The sequence below is a fragment of the Pieris napi genome, chromosome 17 (genome assembly GCF_905475465.1).
Source record: "Pieris napi chromosome 17, ilPieNapi1.2, whole genome shotgun sequence".
NCBI lineage: Eukaryota > Metazoa > Arthropoda > Insecta > Lepidoptera > Pieridae > Pieris > Pieris napi.
The window spans coordinates 10888116-10905294 of record NC_062250.1 but is presented as its reverse complement, the minus strand read 5'-3'; the positions used below and the strand labels follow the sequence as shown (position 1 = coordinate 10905294).

The 17179-nt window shown below is 32.1% G+C and overlaps 3 protein-coding genes across 4 annotated transcripts; 2 read left to right on the top strand and 1 right to left on the bottom strand.

The window, feature by feature from the left end:
* Positions 1 to 3287: 3287 nt before the first annotated feature.
* On the top strand, positions 3288 to 5479 carry LOC125057754 (geranylgeranyl transferase type-2 subunit beta). The gene is made up of 6 exons (XM_047661629.1): positions 3288 to 3606; positions 3921 to 4038; positions 4312 to 4405; positions 4567 to 4737; positions 4910 to 5063; positions 5148 to 5479. Exons 1-6 carry the CDS (start codon positions 3413 to 3415, stop codon positions 5416 to 5418), a joined length of 1002 nt encoding a protein of 333 aa, XP_047517585.1. The 5' UTR covers positions 3288 to 3412; the 3' UTR covers positions 5419 to 5479.
* A 424-nt stretch (positions 5480 to 5903) lies between these two features.
* Positions 5904 to 8247, top strand: LOC125057750 (glucose dehydrogenase [FAD, quinone]-like). Of its 2 annotated transcripts, none has more exons than XM_047661625.1 (3): positions 5904 to 6112; positions 6195 to 6394; positions 6531 to 8247. In XM_047661625.1, exons 1-3 carry the CDS (start codon positions 5971 to 5973, stop codon positions 7968 to 7970), a joined length of 1782 nt encoding a protein of 593 aa, XP_047517581.1. In that variant the 5' UTR covers positions 5904 to 5970; the 3' UTR covers positions 7971 to 8247. The 2 variants fall into 2 exon arrangements, with proteins under 2 accessions (XP_047517581.1, XP_047517580.1); XM_047661624.1 differs by having other exon boundaries at positions 6192 to 6394.
* A 2330-nt stretch (positions 8248 to 10577) lies between these two features.
* Positions 10578 to 16837, bottom strand: LOC125057755 (forkhead box protein J3-like). Its single transcript, XM_047661630.1, has 2 exons — positions 16118 to 16837; positions 10578 to 12133 (listed from the first exon to the last, which is right to left on the bottom strand). Exons 1-2 carry the CDS (start codon positions 16616 to 16618, stop codon positions 11681 to 11683), a joined length of 954 nt encoding a protein of 317 aa, XP_047517586.1. The 5' UTR covers positions 16619 to 16837; the 3' UTR covers positions 10578 to 11680.
* Positions 16838 to 17179: the final 342 nt, after the last annotated feature.

Genomic DNA, 17179 nt, shown 5'->3' with positions numbered 1-17179 from the left:
TGGGAATTGTAGTGGGCTATTGGGCAGACATTTTAACCTTTGTTTCCTAAATATTTCCATTAATCCATTCGATTGCGGCGTAAGATGCACATTTTACAACGTCTCTATAATGTTCTTTTTAATCCTAAAACTCCTAGTTAACTTAGAAAAATTTTATGTTCTTCTCTGGCGGTAGTTTTGATTTGCGTTCCTCAGACAATCTAATTCTTTATACTCCTAATCATAAAACTTAATTCTATCACTCCTCTTCTTTTTTAGAATCTTCTTTTTGATCATTTACTACTACTATATTAATTGTGACTCAATTAACCTTTGGATTAGCTTTTAGATTTTTGTTTATACATGTTATGATTTATATTTTTTCTTTAGATTTTTTTTACAGTTACATGTTATTTTGAGTTTTTTAATTAATTATACTCTTCTTTACCCTCTGTAGGTGTTTCTTTTTTTATTGTTCCATATTAGGGTTGCCTGGATGAAATCGCTTGTTAGCGAGAAGGCCACCCGTTGCCAAATAACTTATGTAACCTGCTTTCTTTTTTTTATTTATTAAATGTATGATTTTCTATATTATGGTAACGAAGTGTAAATAAATAAATATTTTTCAATACTCCTTTTGCAAAACCAATATTATTGCATACTGCTCTAAGTGCCAACAAATTTCTATAAATTTATTTTATTTAATTGTGTGCTTGGATTATCGTAAGTATATGTTTTAATTGTAGTTTTTAATTTTTAATTTCTATTCTATTTTTTTATTTTTGTGAAACTTATGTTTACATTAATTGTCACACATTTTAGATATAAGATTTAGTAAAATAATTAGCAGATTTAGTACTGTGTGTGATGTCGTAAGCTTATTAACTAATTAAATAATAAATAAATAAATACTTTAAATATCTTGGCTTCGTGTTGTATCAGTTCAGTTCAACAGTTCTTGGCTTTAATCGTCTTACCATTGTTATTATTACTGGCTGGACATTTATGTATTTATTGGTTAAAAAAACAGAAATTAATTTTCTTTATAGTATTTATTTTTCTCGAAGGAGGTACTACCCCCTGCCATTGTGTCCAGGGACTTTTTTCCATCTCTTATATTTTACTATAAAGTTCGTTTAATAAATTCGTGCTATGCGTCTCGCGAGAAACGCCCCGGCTACATCGGTAATATTATTATTTACGATATTCATGGCTTGCGCGACCCGTTCTTTAAATTTTGTTTGCCTCCTACAGTTGTAATAATTACTTCGTTCTTTATAGTATTGGTATAGAAAAGAAATAACGCAAAAATAATTGATTCTGAGCCCATGTCCTACAAATTAAATGTAGATGGGCAGGGTACGTAGCCCATTATACAGTTGGCAGATGGTCAAAACCGGTAACCGAATGGACTGGCCTTAAAAGGAAAAAGAAACCAGGGCAGACCAATAGAGCGATGGGCCGACGAGAGCGAAACTCGAAAGGGTAGCTGGAAAGTTAGATGACGACGGCAAAAAATAAAATTGGGTGGAAAAAGTTGGAGGAGGCGTATTTTGTATGTCAATCAATCAATCAAAATCATTTTTGCATATAGGTAACACAATGTACACGTATGAACGTCAAAAAAGAAATATACATTAAATGCTTTTAATTTAACATTTCCTGCCAGTTCTCAAATCAAGGGCATAGAACGGAAGAAAAGAACTGGCAATAAACTCTCCGCCACACTTTTAAATCGCCTTTAAAATAAATATATATATGTAATAAAATAAGTTTTTTGTTTTACACAACGTTTGTAAGGAGCTGCAGCCATTACACCATGTTCCACGTGATCTTTAAGTAATTACCTAATAATAAAAAAAAACTAAGATTTGTCCTCTATCAGTAGTAGGCATGGTGAAATAGAAGCACGCACTTAGATTCTCGTGGGAACAACCCGCAAATACATAGTCGAAATAACTAACATCACCGCATACACGAATTCAAGTCCGACCAGTCACCACAAGTAGCACCCGTTCACGAGTATGACGCATGGCCAGCCATCAGCCCCCTCGCCATATTTTAGGGAGAAGTCCCATCGTAATGGACAATTCTTTTTCTGAGACTCGAGTCTAGAATTAGCTCTTAGCTAAGAAAGTCGTATCTCAAGTATATCAAGAATATCGTATATCAAGCTCAGGTCTTAAGGGTATGATTCAGCGTCGATACTTGAACACGAGACAGCGTGAACTATGGACTTTCGTATTTCAAAATTCAATACAGATAGTTTTTGACAGTCGTGAGTCATACTTAACTAGCTAGCTAGATCTTACCCTTAGATCAACAAATGCCCTTCCCTTCAAGGAGGTACTTAATTATAAAAATAAATACCAATGAAATTATTTAGAACAACGTTTTTCTCGTTACATATAAATAATAGACATATTTTAATAAGTCTTGTATGTGAGTACATCCTAACAAAAATTAACCTTATCGACCAGACTGATTGTTTATTGCCCCTTGTATCACTGATAACACTTATCTATCGTAAAACTATAATATACGCGGTTTATTGAGCTAGTTAGCTGTAATGAGATGCTGTAAAGATACGTTTTATCTTATTTCATATAAAATTTAGTCAACGTAATGTTTTCAATATGAGGACAATATACTATACAAATATACTATATAATATACAAATACATGAAAACCAAAAGTAATATACCAGTGGCAACGTTTCACTTCCACCGTGAATTAATTACAATTGTTTTAGTATGATTATCGAATCTTAATACGTGCAATATATGAGAATTTCAGCTTTGCTTTAATTTCATACATCATTCTAATCTCGTTTGTAGGTGCGTGAAAATAATATAGCGATATAAACTTTACTCCTCAATTAAATTTTTGCCACTTTAATCTTTTACAAGTGTCAAGTGATTCAAGGCAAAACATTGAATACCAAATCGATACTTATTCGCCTACAAGGGAATTAGTATCAATATAGTTGTCCCCCAAACCCCAAGAACTTATTCTGTACAAAACATTTAGTATTACCTCAACATAGGTATTAACTTTTTTTAATAATTGTATTTATTTCTTAGAAATTACTCGTCGAGTATGTATAAGTAGATGTAGGAGTCATAAAACATTTAAAATCAAATTAGAGCGGGAAAATTTTACACAAATCGTATGTCAGATGTCAAAAAAAACTGACGACAATTATTAGGACGCCGTCAATGTCAACTTAACATCTGACATTGTGATCCTGTAACCGCATTAACCATTTGCATTCAGCTGTTTTTTAATTGTCATAAGTCATAACTATAATAAGTATTAACTAAAGTACTACGACATCATAATTAAAATTTGTTATTTTTTTATAATTACTGTTAAAAATAATGTCGTTAACATAATTTGATAGAATTTATATGAACTGAAGATTCCTACAACTATGTCTTTTAAAACCAAAGATGTTGTCTTATCCCAGACTCGGCCGACAACTTTATTATTACAAAAACACGCAGACTACCTCGCAAGTTACGGATTAAATAAAGATGATTTTGAGTACTGCATGACTGAATATCTTCGAATGTCTGGTATCTACTGGAGCCTTACTGCTATGGAGTTAATGGACCAATCATCTAGGTAAACTGAACAATTCAATTATTTTAATTTCTCCATTAAAAATTGTAGACTAAATGTTTTTTTTAAAATTTTATTTTAATTTCTCCATTAAATTTTTAAAATGATGACGATTTTTAAACCATGTAGAAAGATTAATTTCTATCCATCAAACTGTGTATGTTATAAAGTTTAACATAATTAATAACTGCTGATAGGTGAATGAATACATAAAATTATTCTTTTATACTGTCATAAATTATTTCATGATGTAAGTTACATAAACCCAATTTTCATTATCAGTTAAATAAAAAAAAATATATATATTTATTTTCCAGGATGCCTAAAGATGATATAATAGAGTTTATTTCATTGTGTCAGGACAGTGAAAGTGGTGGTATTTCTGCAAGTAATGGTCATGATCCTCACATGCTTTATACACTAAGTGCTGTACAGGTATTAATACATTAATTTGCCTATATTATTTATAATTCGCTGACTGCATTTTCTTGTACTAGCCGATGTGACCCAACATACTTCAATTTACTAAATACTTGGATTTATTAAATGTATTTTGGAAGACTTGGCAAACATTAGCAATGCATACTAACTAGTACTGTAGAATGTTAGTAGAGATAACCAAACATCAGTTGTTTCTATTGTTCTTTAACTTACATGCTAAATATAAACTAAACATTTAATAATCTTTTATAAATTGTTATGTTGCAGGTCCTAGCGATGTATGATAGATTGGATGCCATAAATATAGATGGGGTAGTCAAATTTGTGGCTTCATTGCAACAAGATGATGGTAGTTTTTTTGGTAGGTAATATCTAATTATATGCAGGTAGCTTTGCTGTATATTTTCTACATATAAATTTATCTATTATTTATCTTATACCTTATAAGATAATAGAACATCAAGAAATATATATATTATTTCTTTTTTATTATTTTTTCCTATAATTTGTAATGCATTGCAGGTGACAAATGGGGAGAAGTGGATACAAGATTTTCATTCTGTGCTGTGATGACACTATCCTTGCTTCATCGCCTTGATGCAATAAATGTTAATAGAGCAGTTGATTTTGTCCTCAGCTGTATGAACTTTGATGGAGGTTTTGGATCTAAACCAGGATCAGAAAGTCATGCTGGTAAGTTTACTTTAAAGTGATATTTTGTATAAAATACAACAAATATAACTAAAAGTATTGTGTATGTCAAGTATTCTTTAATACTCAATATCTTTTAATATAGTAAGAGTGACGAGTGTACAGCTAACAACATAAGTTTAAAAAATTATAAAAAATATCTGCTTTTTTTCAGGTCTTATCTACTGCTGTGTTGGTACATTATCAATATGCAAGCGTATGGATGCCTTAAAGGTGGATGAATTAGCTTGGTGGCTTTGTGAACGGCAACTACCCAGTGGTGGACTTAATGGTCGGCCAGAAAAATTACCAGACTTGTGTTACTCTTGGTAAGTGCTGAAATGAAAAACTACAAAACTTAAAGATTTTTTAAAAGATGTTGACGGTGTTATAATTTGTTTCTTATGTTGCAGGTGGGTCATGGCTTCGCTATCTATGTTAAACAGAATTCACTGGGTTGACCAAGAAAAACTAGAACAATATATTTTGGCTTGCCAAGATTCAGAAACGGGAGGATTCAGTGATAGACCTGGAGATATAACAGATCCCTTTCACACTTTGTTTGGGTTGGCGGGTCTATCTTTGCTAGGAAATTCTAGTATTAAACAAGTAAATCCCACTTATTGTATGCCCCAAGAAACAATAGACCGCCTAAGGCTAGAACCACAGATATTACTTATTTAGATTTAATATTAAATATTATTATTATGCTTGTAAAGTGTATTTAATACAAATAATAGATATCTTCTTTTTTTGACTCACAAAACTGCTGTGAATTTCACTGCATTTGCATATTTGCTTGTAAATGATGTAAGCTTATAATAAATTATGTATATATAAAAATATACCAACATAACAGAGTTTGCAAAATGTAATAAAATATTTATAAATCTCTTAAGAATGTTTTTTATTTGTACATATTTTAACGAATTGTAAAACGTTACATAAACATGCTATCACAGTTTCTGTAGTTCATTTTAATTTCAAGAGATGTCGCTGTTTTTAAAAGGGCTAAGGCGTTTAAAGTTTTAGACTTCTGTGTCTGTCCAACAATTGTGAATTGACACTTGACAGTTAATAGCCGCCGCCCGCCAGGCACCAATAAGTATTAAGTGGTGATGTTTTGATTTTTATAAAAATGTAAACATAACCTTATAACCATGTTAAAGTAATGCAAAACTAATTTTCTTTAAACTATTTTGTTTTACTTAAAAAAAATAGACCTGTACGATTATAATGTTGTTTTTTCATATTTTACAATACATTCTTATTAGTCTCTGTGTGTATGCATTTACCGCCTTTATTTATCTTGTATACCACACAAATCAATTATACACAACTCAACACATAGATTCTAAAGATTATGATTATATAATAGGTAAGAATAAATCAATGACTTTCTGAATGGGTAGTGCATTTTGTACCACTTATATTAATAAATATATCTTTCAATTTAGTAGGTTCTGGAACGGCAGGTTCTCTGATAGCTCACAGAATTGCAAAAGAAACCAATTATACATATGTTGTGATTGAGGCTGGAGGAGGAAGTAATCCACTTTTTGAGATCCCAATACTAGGTCCAATGTTACATGGTTCAGTTTATGATTGGCAATATGAAACTGTTCCACAAACTAATGCATGCCTTGCAATGGAGGAAAATGTAAGTCATAAAAATACTCTATGATATATTAGATACGATACTCTATGATTTACTAGATTAAACTAAAAACACTGGAACTAATGATTATTTATAAATAATTAAAATTAATTTATAATCCTTATTTTTTGTGTTTCAGAAATGTAAAATGACCCAAGGCAAAATTTTTGGTGGCTCATCAAAACTCAATAACATGATACATGTTAGAGGAAACATTTCACATTATGTCAACTGGTTTCATGGTAAATATACTAAAAAGTACATCAAGGAACAGTTTGAATATATAGAAAAAAACATTACTCACCTTAATCCTATTACATATACTACTGAATTGAGCGATAACATTCTACTTGCTGCTCAGGAACTTGGCTATGAACTTACAGGCAAAGATTTTAAACTAGGTTTTGCCAAACCAATGGTTTCACAAGTAAATGGAAAACGTTGGGCAAATTCTGATAACTTAGAGAACAAACATGTACTGCTTAACACAGTTGTAGAAAAACTATTATTTAGAAATAAGAAATGTTATGGTGTGCAACTAGCTAATAAACTTAGGCTATATGCTAAGAAAGGTGTAATTATATCAGCTGGTGCATTTAATAGTCCAAAAATTTTGCAATTATCTGGTATTGGGCCAGCTGAATTATTAAAGTCATTTGATATTCCTCTTTTAAAGGAGTTGCCAGTTGGAAAAAATCTACAAGACCATATTGGGACTGGTTTAGATTTAGTACTTTTTAATAAGTCACTTTCGGTCAATGCATTTAATTGCTTTAATCCAATACACATTTTTCAATACTTTTTCCAAGGGCAGGGTCCTTTGACAACAACTGGCTGTGAGGTTGTTGGCTTTTTATCAACGAAAAACAGTACTGAACCTGACATACAGTTTATGGTGTTACCAGTTGGTATTAGTGCAGACAGGGGTTGTCATTTAAGAAAAATTCTTAGGATAAGAGATTATGTATGGGATAATTATTTCACCAGAGTATTTGATAAGCATGCATCTACAATTTTAGCTTTAAGTTTACACACTAAGAGTAAAGGAGAAGTTTATATACAAAGTAGGAATCCTGAAATGCCTCCACTGATTGATCCAAAATATTTTCAGAATAGAGATGATGTTGATACTTTAATAAATGCTGTAAAACTCATAAAGACTTTTGTATTGTCTAAAAAAATGAAAGCTTTTGGTGCCATTTTAAATAACATTCCTTTCCCAGGATGCGAGAGTCATCTGTTCTTTTCTGATACATATTTAGAATGTTATATTAGACATTTAACTTTATCAACTTTTCACCCAGTCGGAACTTGTTCTATGGGCTTGCCAGATGAAAATAACGCAGTAGTAGATACATCATTTAAAGTTATTGGCTTAGACAATCTGTATGTAGTAGATGCATCAGTGTTGCCAACATTACCTAGTAGCAATATTAATGCAGCTGTTGCAATGATGGCTAATATTTTCTTTGAAAATAATATAAAACAGCAGCGAAGGCTAATTAAAAATCTTTGCTTTCAAAGATCTTTATCAGATATTGTTAACAATACCTGTCCAGTTGATAGAACATCTTTATGACAATATCTATTTGTATTATTGAGACTATAAATAATATAATATTCTTATAAAAGCACAATGTACGAGACTGATATCAAAGCCATATATTTAGTTTGTTAAGAAATATTTTAGTTTGTTAATTTGTACCTATTAGTATTCGAGCTAGTCACTTAGAATGTTACAAACTTATTACGGGTTTTACAAAGAATGTTCGATTCCAAGCATTTGGGATAGAAAATAAATGACATTAAAAATTTAAGATTATTGTTACAGTTTGCAATAAAACAGTTACGTTTTATATTATATTGTTTTATTTTCATAAAATCCTAATACTACCATTTGTTATATATAATATGTTTTATTTAAAGATTACACAAGTAAGTTATTAACACTGATATTACTCGCTAATAATGTTACGAAATTATAGCATGACGTATAAAATCTTACAATACTAGTGTCTACATTTTCAGCTGTTGCTGAGAATACCTCAATAGCCTAGTTTTTACTTATTCTGTACAAAATTTGTCAGTGCCGCTACTATTAATATTATGGTGCGAAAAACAAAGATGTAAAAGCATCACTTTCCATATTTATTTCAAGGGTATAAGGCTCTGCTGCTACCTTATTCCGCCTAAGGCGTTTGTTGGTGGCGCCTTGGAATTTTTGTGGGTTGCACAATCGCGAGTAGGTACCACATAACCCTATCCGGACCAAGCATGCTTATGCGCAATGCAATTGCCCAAATACAATTAAAAATGGTTGTCTGTAAAGGCGGTTACGGACCATAGTTTAACGTGACAACGTCATAACAAAACATTGATGAAATGATTCCATGCTTTTAAGGATAAAATTGAATCATTTTTATTGAATTATTACTAATTTGTATACAAAGAAGGAGTGAATCCTCGGACGCATAGGCAATGCGAGTGGAAGAGAGATAGCGGCGCAAGCATACAATGAGCGTAACGGGACAATGAGCATAACAGGACAATGAGTCATCGACTTATTAGACGTTGTCACGTCAAAAAAAAATTATTTTATTATATATTTTATAAACATTGTAAAGTAAACGTTTTTTGAATGATTATTATTGAATCTTTCCGCCATAATAGCGTCAATTTTACCCAATAAACGAAACTTTCGCCTATATCAAAAAAATTTAAGCTATTGCCGTGAACCATTATGAGATGGTTTCTACACATGCATGTGATACAAGTCAAACAAACATTTTTTAAAAGCGATTGTTTATGAATATTGTACTACACTTACTGTTATTCAATCAGCATAAAGACAAATAATGTTATGTCCATTTAAGGACAAAATACTTAGTTGCTATATAGGCTTATAGTGCGTTTCTATAATATAGGACATAGTTACGTAATTATTGCTTAAATTGCGACGATTGAGATTTTTATACAAATATATATTGATCTTAAAACTAACTAAACTACTCAAAGACAAACGGTCCTACGACCTGCTAACGAATGACTAGACAATAAAAAACAAATTTTTACATTTATTTATAGATTTCAAGACCAATCCTTATATTTAAAATGTGCTGTAAATTATAGAACGTTAATCACATATAATGAACCTATAACTTAAGTTATGCAAGACGGGAAAATATCCTGTTTATATAAAAAAATCCCTGATCTCCGAATTCATGGGTTCGACTCTGGGTTTTGTGTTAAACTGTTTCTGAGTTGTCTTTATACAAAATTAATAAAACGGACTCACAATGTGTACCTACATACAAGTGATCTTTATAATAGAAACAATTTGTGCATTTAATGCTAAACATTAATTTAGAATATTTACAAACAAAACTATGATACTATACAAGTTCTACAGGCTACTCACTTCTACTCTATTGCTTTTATCAAAAAATAATTCTACTTTGCTTAATAGAGGCAATTCTTGGTTACAAAATAGGATTTTAAATTTCGCCTCTAACTAAGAAATTTCCCAAAAAAATGTCATAGGAAACCGTCTTATTAAAACTACAAAATTGTGCCATATATCTATAGATATCTATTGATACAAAATACAATATTCACAACATCCTCTTTGTGCTGAGCAAAAATCAATGATATTGACTAAGTTCCTTTTGGACGGAATGTCTGATAATAGCATAAAAGTTAAAATTAGATTTCTATACTAAATTGAGCCGGTTTGTTGGTCTACCATGAGTTTGACAACGGCGGTGTTTGTGGTTAAACTCCTCCGAAACGGCTCGACCGATTCTTATGAAATTTTGTGTGCATATTGGGTATGTCTGAAAATCGGACAACATCTATTTTTCATCCCCCTAAATGTTAAAGATAGTCCACTCCTAATTTTTTTCTAATTTTAGATAAGTATAAATTTTATTTTTTTTATAATACAGCATTTAAAAAATACATACAACCCATAATTTTCACCCCTCTACGATCAACCCCTATTTTTATTATAAATGATAAACATGGCAAAACGACGTTTGCCGGATCAGCAATAATACTATAATAGTAATATAATACTATATACTAGTAATTATATAAAATCTTTCAAGTTTCAACGCTTTTTACATTTGCGCGCGAAAACAAATAAAAATTGACAATTGGAAATGACAATGGCAGAAGTCATGGGTTTAATTAAAACCGTTAATTAAACTCATGGTATAGTTACCCTACCTTGCTTTGCATCTTGTTAAGTAATTATTAAACGCCTATACAAACCTTAATAGCAGTAAGCTAAAGCCCACTCCACAAATCTCGTTATATAATTATACAACCCTTGGATAAAGATTAATACTGGACGGTAAAGACACGCTGTTCATTTACATTACATCTACGTTAAACTATTCATTTAATAAAAATTAAACATTCTTTGAGCCATATAAAATTCACTATTTTCAACATACGACATTGCCGTTTAACTTGTAAATATTTTTGTGAAATACTGATTATTTTTCATTTCTGAGCGTAATTTGAGCAAACACTAAACAAAAGCGCTTTAAGAGCTATATTGCAAATCTTATTGCTAACGTTTAACTCCCTTATTCATATAAAATATGTTAGTCTAATTGCACCGTATTAATTAATGTACTCATCTATCTCTTTACAGCATAGCGTAAACACAATTTGACAGAGAGAAGTGAAAGAGTACTTAAGTCAACAAAGTGCAGACCAATTTCGTTTTTAATAATAAACTGTTTAATCTATGACTAGATTTGCACATATTCTATACGGCTTTACTAAATAGACTATGACTTTAGTAGACCACACAAGTCACACAAAATATATATTTATTAATCACACAAATGACGCCAGCTTGCAAATTAATAGAACCGCTTTCCTAATGATATTAGTTACGATATATGAAGATAGACGTGTATTAGTTTTAATTGCAAATATATTCAATTGCTTCAATTGGACAAATTAAAGGAGAATTCTTTTTATCGTTAACTGTTGACAGAGTAAAATACCATCCACCAATCACAAATTATGATTTTAGCAATGTTGTAACTTCAATAATGATTCCGTTTCATAATATAATATCAAATTAATAAATAATTCTATGTTTACAACATCAAATTTTAAATAACTTTTACTTTCTAAGTTTTGTTAGATGACATTTTAATTAATCGAATCAATCATTGGAAATCGGAATCTTTATAGAATTACTGGTTGGTATTCGTCTCTAATGTCTTCAGAATCTGTTTGGACTTCTTTCGACAATCTGCTTAAATTACCTTACTTGAAACAAGGATCCAAATAATTATCAAACATATCAAGTTGCAAGTCGCCCCAATCGGTTGGGTTCAGGAGTAACGATGACAGGTCATCATCAGGGATCAATGGAGGTGGTATCGCCGGTTCCACTATGACATTTGCTCCAATATTCGTCTCCAGATCCATGGGAATTGGCAAACTCAAGTCCGGCAGGTGTAAAGTCACCGCTTGGTCAATATCGTGAATGTCAAGTAACTGACTATCCATTTGAGGTATGTTTGCCACAGCTACTTTGTCTTCATTTTTTGAGTCTTTCTCATGTTTTTTCTTCTTGTGAGGTCGGTTGGAGATACGCTTGGTGCCTTCTAGATGTGCGAGGTCGAGTTTCCAAAATCCACCCTTTCCAGGCTCTTGTTTGGACCTTGCTTCCTTCACAAACACTTTGTTTAGAGATAAGTTGTGGCGGATAGAGTTCTGAAAAGTATAAAATTTGTATTGTTAGTATAACTTTAGTATATTATGAGGAAAAGGAAGACAGAACATTGAACAGAGTTGTGCCCTGGGATGAATGAGGAGGCCTACGCCAAAGAACTCATTACAGAATTACACCATATCATTGGTATGGTGTAATGTAAGGGAAAATATGGAGCTGAAATTTAAATCTGCTATTGCAATTTTTAAAGATAAAAACTTAGGAACCGTACCTACGACTTATTTGGGTCTAAGGCAAGCCGGTTTCCTCACAATGTTTTCCTTCACCGTTCGAGCGAATGTTAAATCTTAAAAAGAAAGTCCATTGTTGCACAGCCGGGGATCGAACCTACGTCCTCAGGGAGATGAGAGTCGCACGCTGAAGCCACTAGGCCAATACTGCTTACTAATTACTAATAAATACTTCATCATTCGCCATCAAACGTTGGAGTTATAAAATAGTACTTAGCCGAGTTTCTAAGACTGAAAAATTACTGTTCCGTTTAGCTCTTTTCAACCAACCGTCAACATATGTAAACAGCTGTTCCATATCGCACATTACTGACCATTTCACCCTTTTCATAATATAAACTAGCGAACCCTGACGTTGCACCTGCTGGACTTAATGTATGACAATTACTCTGATTCGAAAGTGTTTTTTTTATTAATCTAGGAAATGTATAACGGTTATAATATATTACGGTTATTATAGTGTTCTTATATTTTTGAGTACTTATTTAAAGGAAAACTTAAAATCACATCTTAAATGGTTGTAAAGCACGCAAAATGTCGGAATAGTTTAATAAATTCATAATTTGTTTAATATTATGTTAAGTGGAGATTTGGGAGATTTATTGACCCATGAATGCATCCAATTCTTAAACGTAACAAAATTTATGATAAGAGTTACTGCCGGGGTTAACTGAACATGAATTAGTTATAATTTATAAGTCCTATTGCTTAAAAAATACTAGAAAATATGATTTCACAGATTGTACAACTACAACATCATTTCCTTTCATTCATTTAATTAATTTCTTGATACACCATTGCCGAGTGATGAACATAATGTGTCGAAAAAAATTGGACCAGCCTTGCGATTCTGTAACTACACTTTTCGAAAAAAAGAGCGGCGGTCGCGCTCAAAGCAGTCATTTTACGATTTGGCATTCTGATAAACAATAAACTACAAGCTCCCTTCTTATCAGAATGCCAAATCATAAAATGACTGCTTCACGACTGATTTGAGCGCGACCGCCATTGCGAAAACCGCTGTGAGAGTTCGAAAAGTGAGTTACAGAATTGCAAGGCTGTTTACTTTATATCTCGTCTTTACAAAAGCCTCCTACGAATGATTAAGTGCTATTTTTATTTTATTTTGCTCTCAAACATCACACTGTTACAATGAGGACAATCAGATATTTATGAAAATTAATTAAATAAATAATCAATTACATTATAATACCTAGAGTAAGTGAACTTACTCAGATATTATATTGTGCTTTGACTTATATTCTAGGTGAGAGTTGAACAGTATTATTATTACGCCTTTATTGCTGACACCCGGTATATTATTTGTTTTAGTTATATAACCTATCTAATACATCAGATGTGCCGGTTTCGGATATCAGCGTGTCCTGTGACACATAGGCCTCTTCCAGCTGCATCAATTACTTTCGAATGTTAGCTCTTCCTGTCAAAGTTGTGCCTCCTATTCTCTTAATATTGTCTGCCCATCTCGTGATTGCCATTATGTAATTATTTTTGTACATTCCAACCTGCTATCTCTCGTCATGTGCCCGGTTCAGCGCCATTTCAATTGCGTTATTTTCTTTATAACGTCCTCTACTTCGGTCGTTAATCTTATCTCTTCTGCTCTTTTGCGATGTCTCAGTGTTACACCACGTGCTTTCCATTCCTCTTTGGAATGTTCTCAACTTTAAAAGATGTTTCTGAGATAATGCACAAGTCTGGCAGCCGTATATGACAAAAAATTCATAAATTGAACACTTTTTTCTTAGGTTATCTCTCTCTCTCTCTCATTTCTTCCATTGGGCAGCCTTTACAGTATTAACTGTTTGATACTAAATATCAATAATTCTTAACAAGCAGAGATACAAACCTCTTTTGCAAAGTATTGTTTCTTTCTCGAAAGTTCCACGAATAAGTTGTACTTAATTCTATTAAAACAATATTTTTATTTTTTTATCTTGAGTCACTTAAGTTAAGAAGTTAACAGTAATAACCCTTGGTTTTGAAAAATGAATCATTTTTAACATCCCTACTCAAGCAGAGATATAAGGTTCGTTTGCAAAGTTTTGTTTCTTTCTCGAAAGTTCCACGAATACTTAATTTTATTAAAAAAATATTCTTAATTATTGTAATGTCATCGTAGTTATTACCAATTAAACAGTATTAACCCTTTAATGAATTTTAATGATTACTTAATTTTATAAAAACAATTTTTTATAATCTATGTATAGTCACCGTAGTTATTATATGTACATAGCGTTTATATTGTATTATCAGTAGCTTAGGGTTAACCGAATTCAATTACGCTTTATCTTATCACGTTAAACGTCTATTAAACATAGATTCAGGGCATGTGATATATTATACAGCTTTACAATTTTTATAATATTAAAGTATTTTTATTTATAATCATAACTATCAAATATACAAGTCAAGTAACATAATTAAAAATTAATAAAAGGAAATTAAACCAAATTTTAAAAAGTTTGGCAGTGGCTGTGTACCTTTAAAGCTGGCAGCATTTCCTCACTGTATTGCGATACTTATTCGTTAAGCGAGGAAATCACCAGCTCTAGGGTGGCACTACCTACCAGGCGCCAACTTAAATCTTTAATTAGCGCCTGTGCACTTGAAAGAGTATCTACTCCAAAAGGAACAAATTCGAAATTATAGGAAAAAGACCAAAAGTCCTTTTTATAAAATTAAACATAGACTGTTTGATTCTTACTTTCTTAAGTCATTTTTATACGTGTATATGTGTGTTATATATTTTTATAAGTATCTGATTATCCTCGTTTGTGATGGTTGGGAGCAAAAAAAATAGCATTTAATCAATCGTAGGAGATTATAAAGTAAACAGGTCCAAATTTTTTCGACATATGTTCATCACTCGGCAATGGTGGCCCATGCAATAATGTAGAAAGCTCATAGAAATTAATTAAATGAATGAAAGAAGGTACAACTTTTTACCTTTAACCTACCTAACCTGATCACAAAAGCCACTTAGAATAAAAAAAATAAAAGAATGAAAAAACCCAACCTAACCTAATATAATTCACTGGGAACTGAGACAATATCATTTACATAGTACAAGTAATATTATTAGTTTTTTTAATTTTTTAAGGGATCCAAAGCGCATCCGTAATATTACTTGGGGTACTACATACAAGTCGTAAAGAACGAAAGAAAAAAATGGAGCTGTTTTAAGGAGCCGTGATTCGACAAATTTACCAATAATTTTAGTAAATAGGGTTATATATGTCTTTACTATCTATTCCTAGACAAAGCAGCTATAGAACGTATGTAATCAATTCGTAGGAGGGAAGCCGATTGAATGAATCATAACATTTTACAAGCGAAAGCTATATTACGCTAAGTCATTTATTAAAAAATACAAAATTACACTAAAATTATTGTAATAACGTCATAATTTGTTTATTACGTTAAATATTTTGGAAAGTGTTTGACCTATGAATTGATACAATCCTAAAATCTAACAAAAAGAATTAGGAGTCACTAACGGAGTAAACTGAGCATTAGTTTTCATTAATTTATAAATCCTAAAACATCTTTAAAATAAAGAAAATATGACGTCACAGATTTGACTATCTATTAGGGCTTAGTAATTTCTTTAAGAGGCACTAAAATGAGTCAAGTTCTGTCATGTATGGAAATTAAACTCCAAAATTCAAATAACGTTTTTACGACAAACAATAATAAATCTGAATTACTAACCTGCCAAGTAGGATCGGCGTTCCTATAATACTTGAAGTTATCACGAATCCATGAATAAATCGCCGACAAAGTCATTTTATCATTGTTATATCGCATCGCCATACATATCAATGTGCTGTAGGAGTACGGCGGTTTCTTCTCACTGTTATTCTTGTAATCATCTCTATTCGCCATAAAATCCTCTTGGCATTTCGTTATCGTCTGATTGAACTTCTCTAGCCGCGTGCTCTGCGATTTCGGAGCGGTCACCGGTGATATCGGACATTGTGGTATAGACATTATATTGGTTATATTCTGCAACCAGTTCAAATTCGTTAAATCTGTCTCCGGCTCTTCTCTGATCCGCTTCGGTCTCTTCCTCGGCAGGTCTGACGCGTACATATCTGGCTGCTCGTACACATATTCGATTTCCACTGTATGCGATGATTCTGGAACCGCATGATCGCTGTAGAGGTCCAGCATCTCTCCAGAGGCCGGCGAAAGACCTGATGTGATATGCATGGTGATTCAGCGGTATCGATCGGCGCGGCCGGCGTGACGTAGTGGTCAGTGGTGTTGTTCGGGCGAGTGGTGGTATGAAAGTGCGCGTGGTGGCAGGTGCGCGACCGAACAGGTGGTGCGATCAATATTTCTCCGTAAGAACAGCCCGCATACGATAGCTCCAGACAATTAGTCATGGTTCCTTATCGGAGACTGCGGGTACTTCCTTGCTCGTCGGCAGTAATTAAAATGGCGGTTTAATTACGATTTTGAAGGTGTCTGAAAATCAAAAATTGGATTGCTTATAAATAATACACGTGCATAATAAATTAACGATAAAAATTGTATTTACTGAAACGTTTCACTCCAAATAACCTATCATAAGTAATAATAATTAAAAAAATATAAATAGAAAGTTAAAACAAATTTAATAAGTTTGTTCCATGAGGCAGTGTGCCTTTATTTAATGCTAGCAGCATTTCCTCGCTGTATTGCGATACTTATTAAACTATGTAGGTTAAGAATATTGTAATTACACATATAATTTATTGTTTTGTCTGGTTAAAGGTATAAATAACCTTT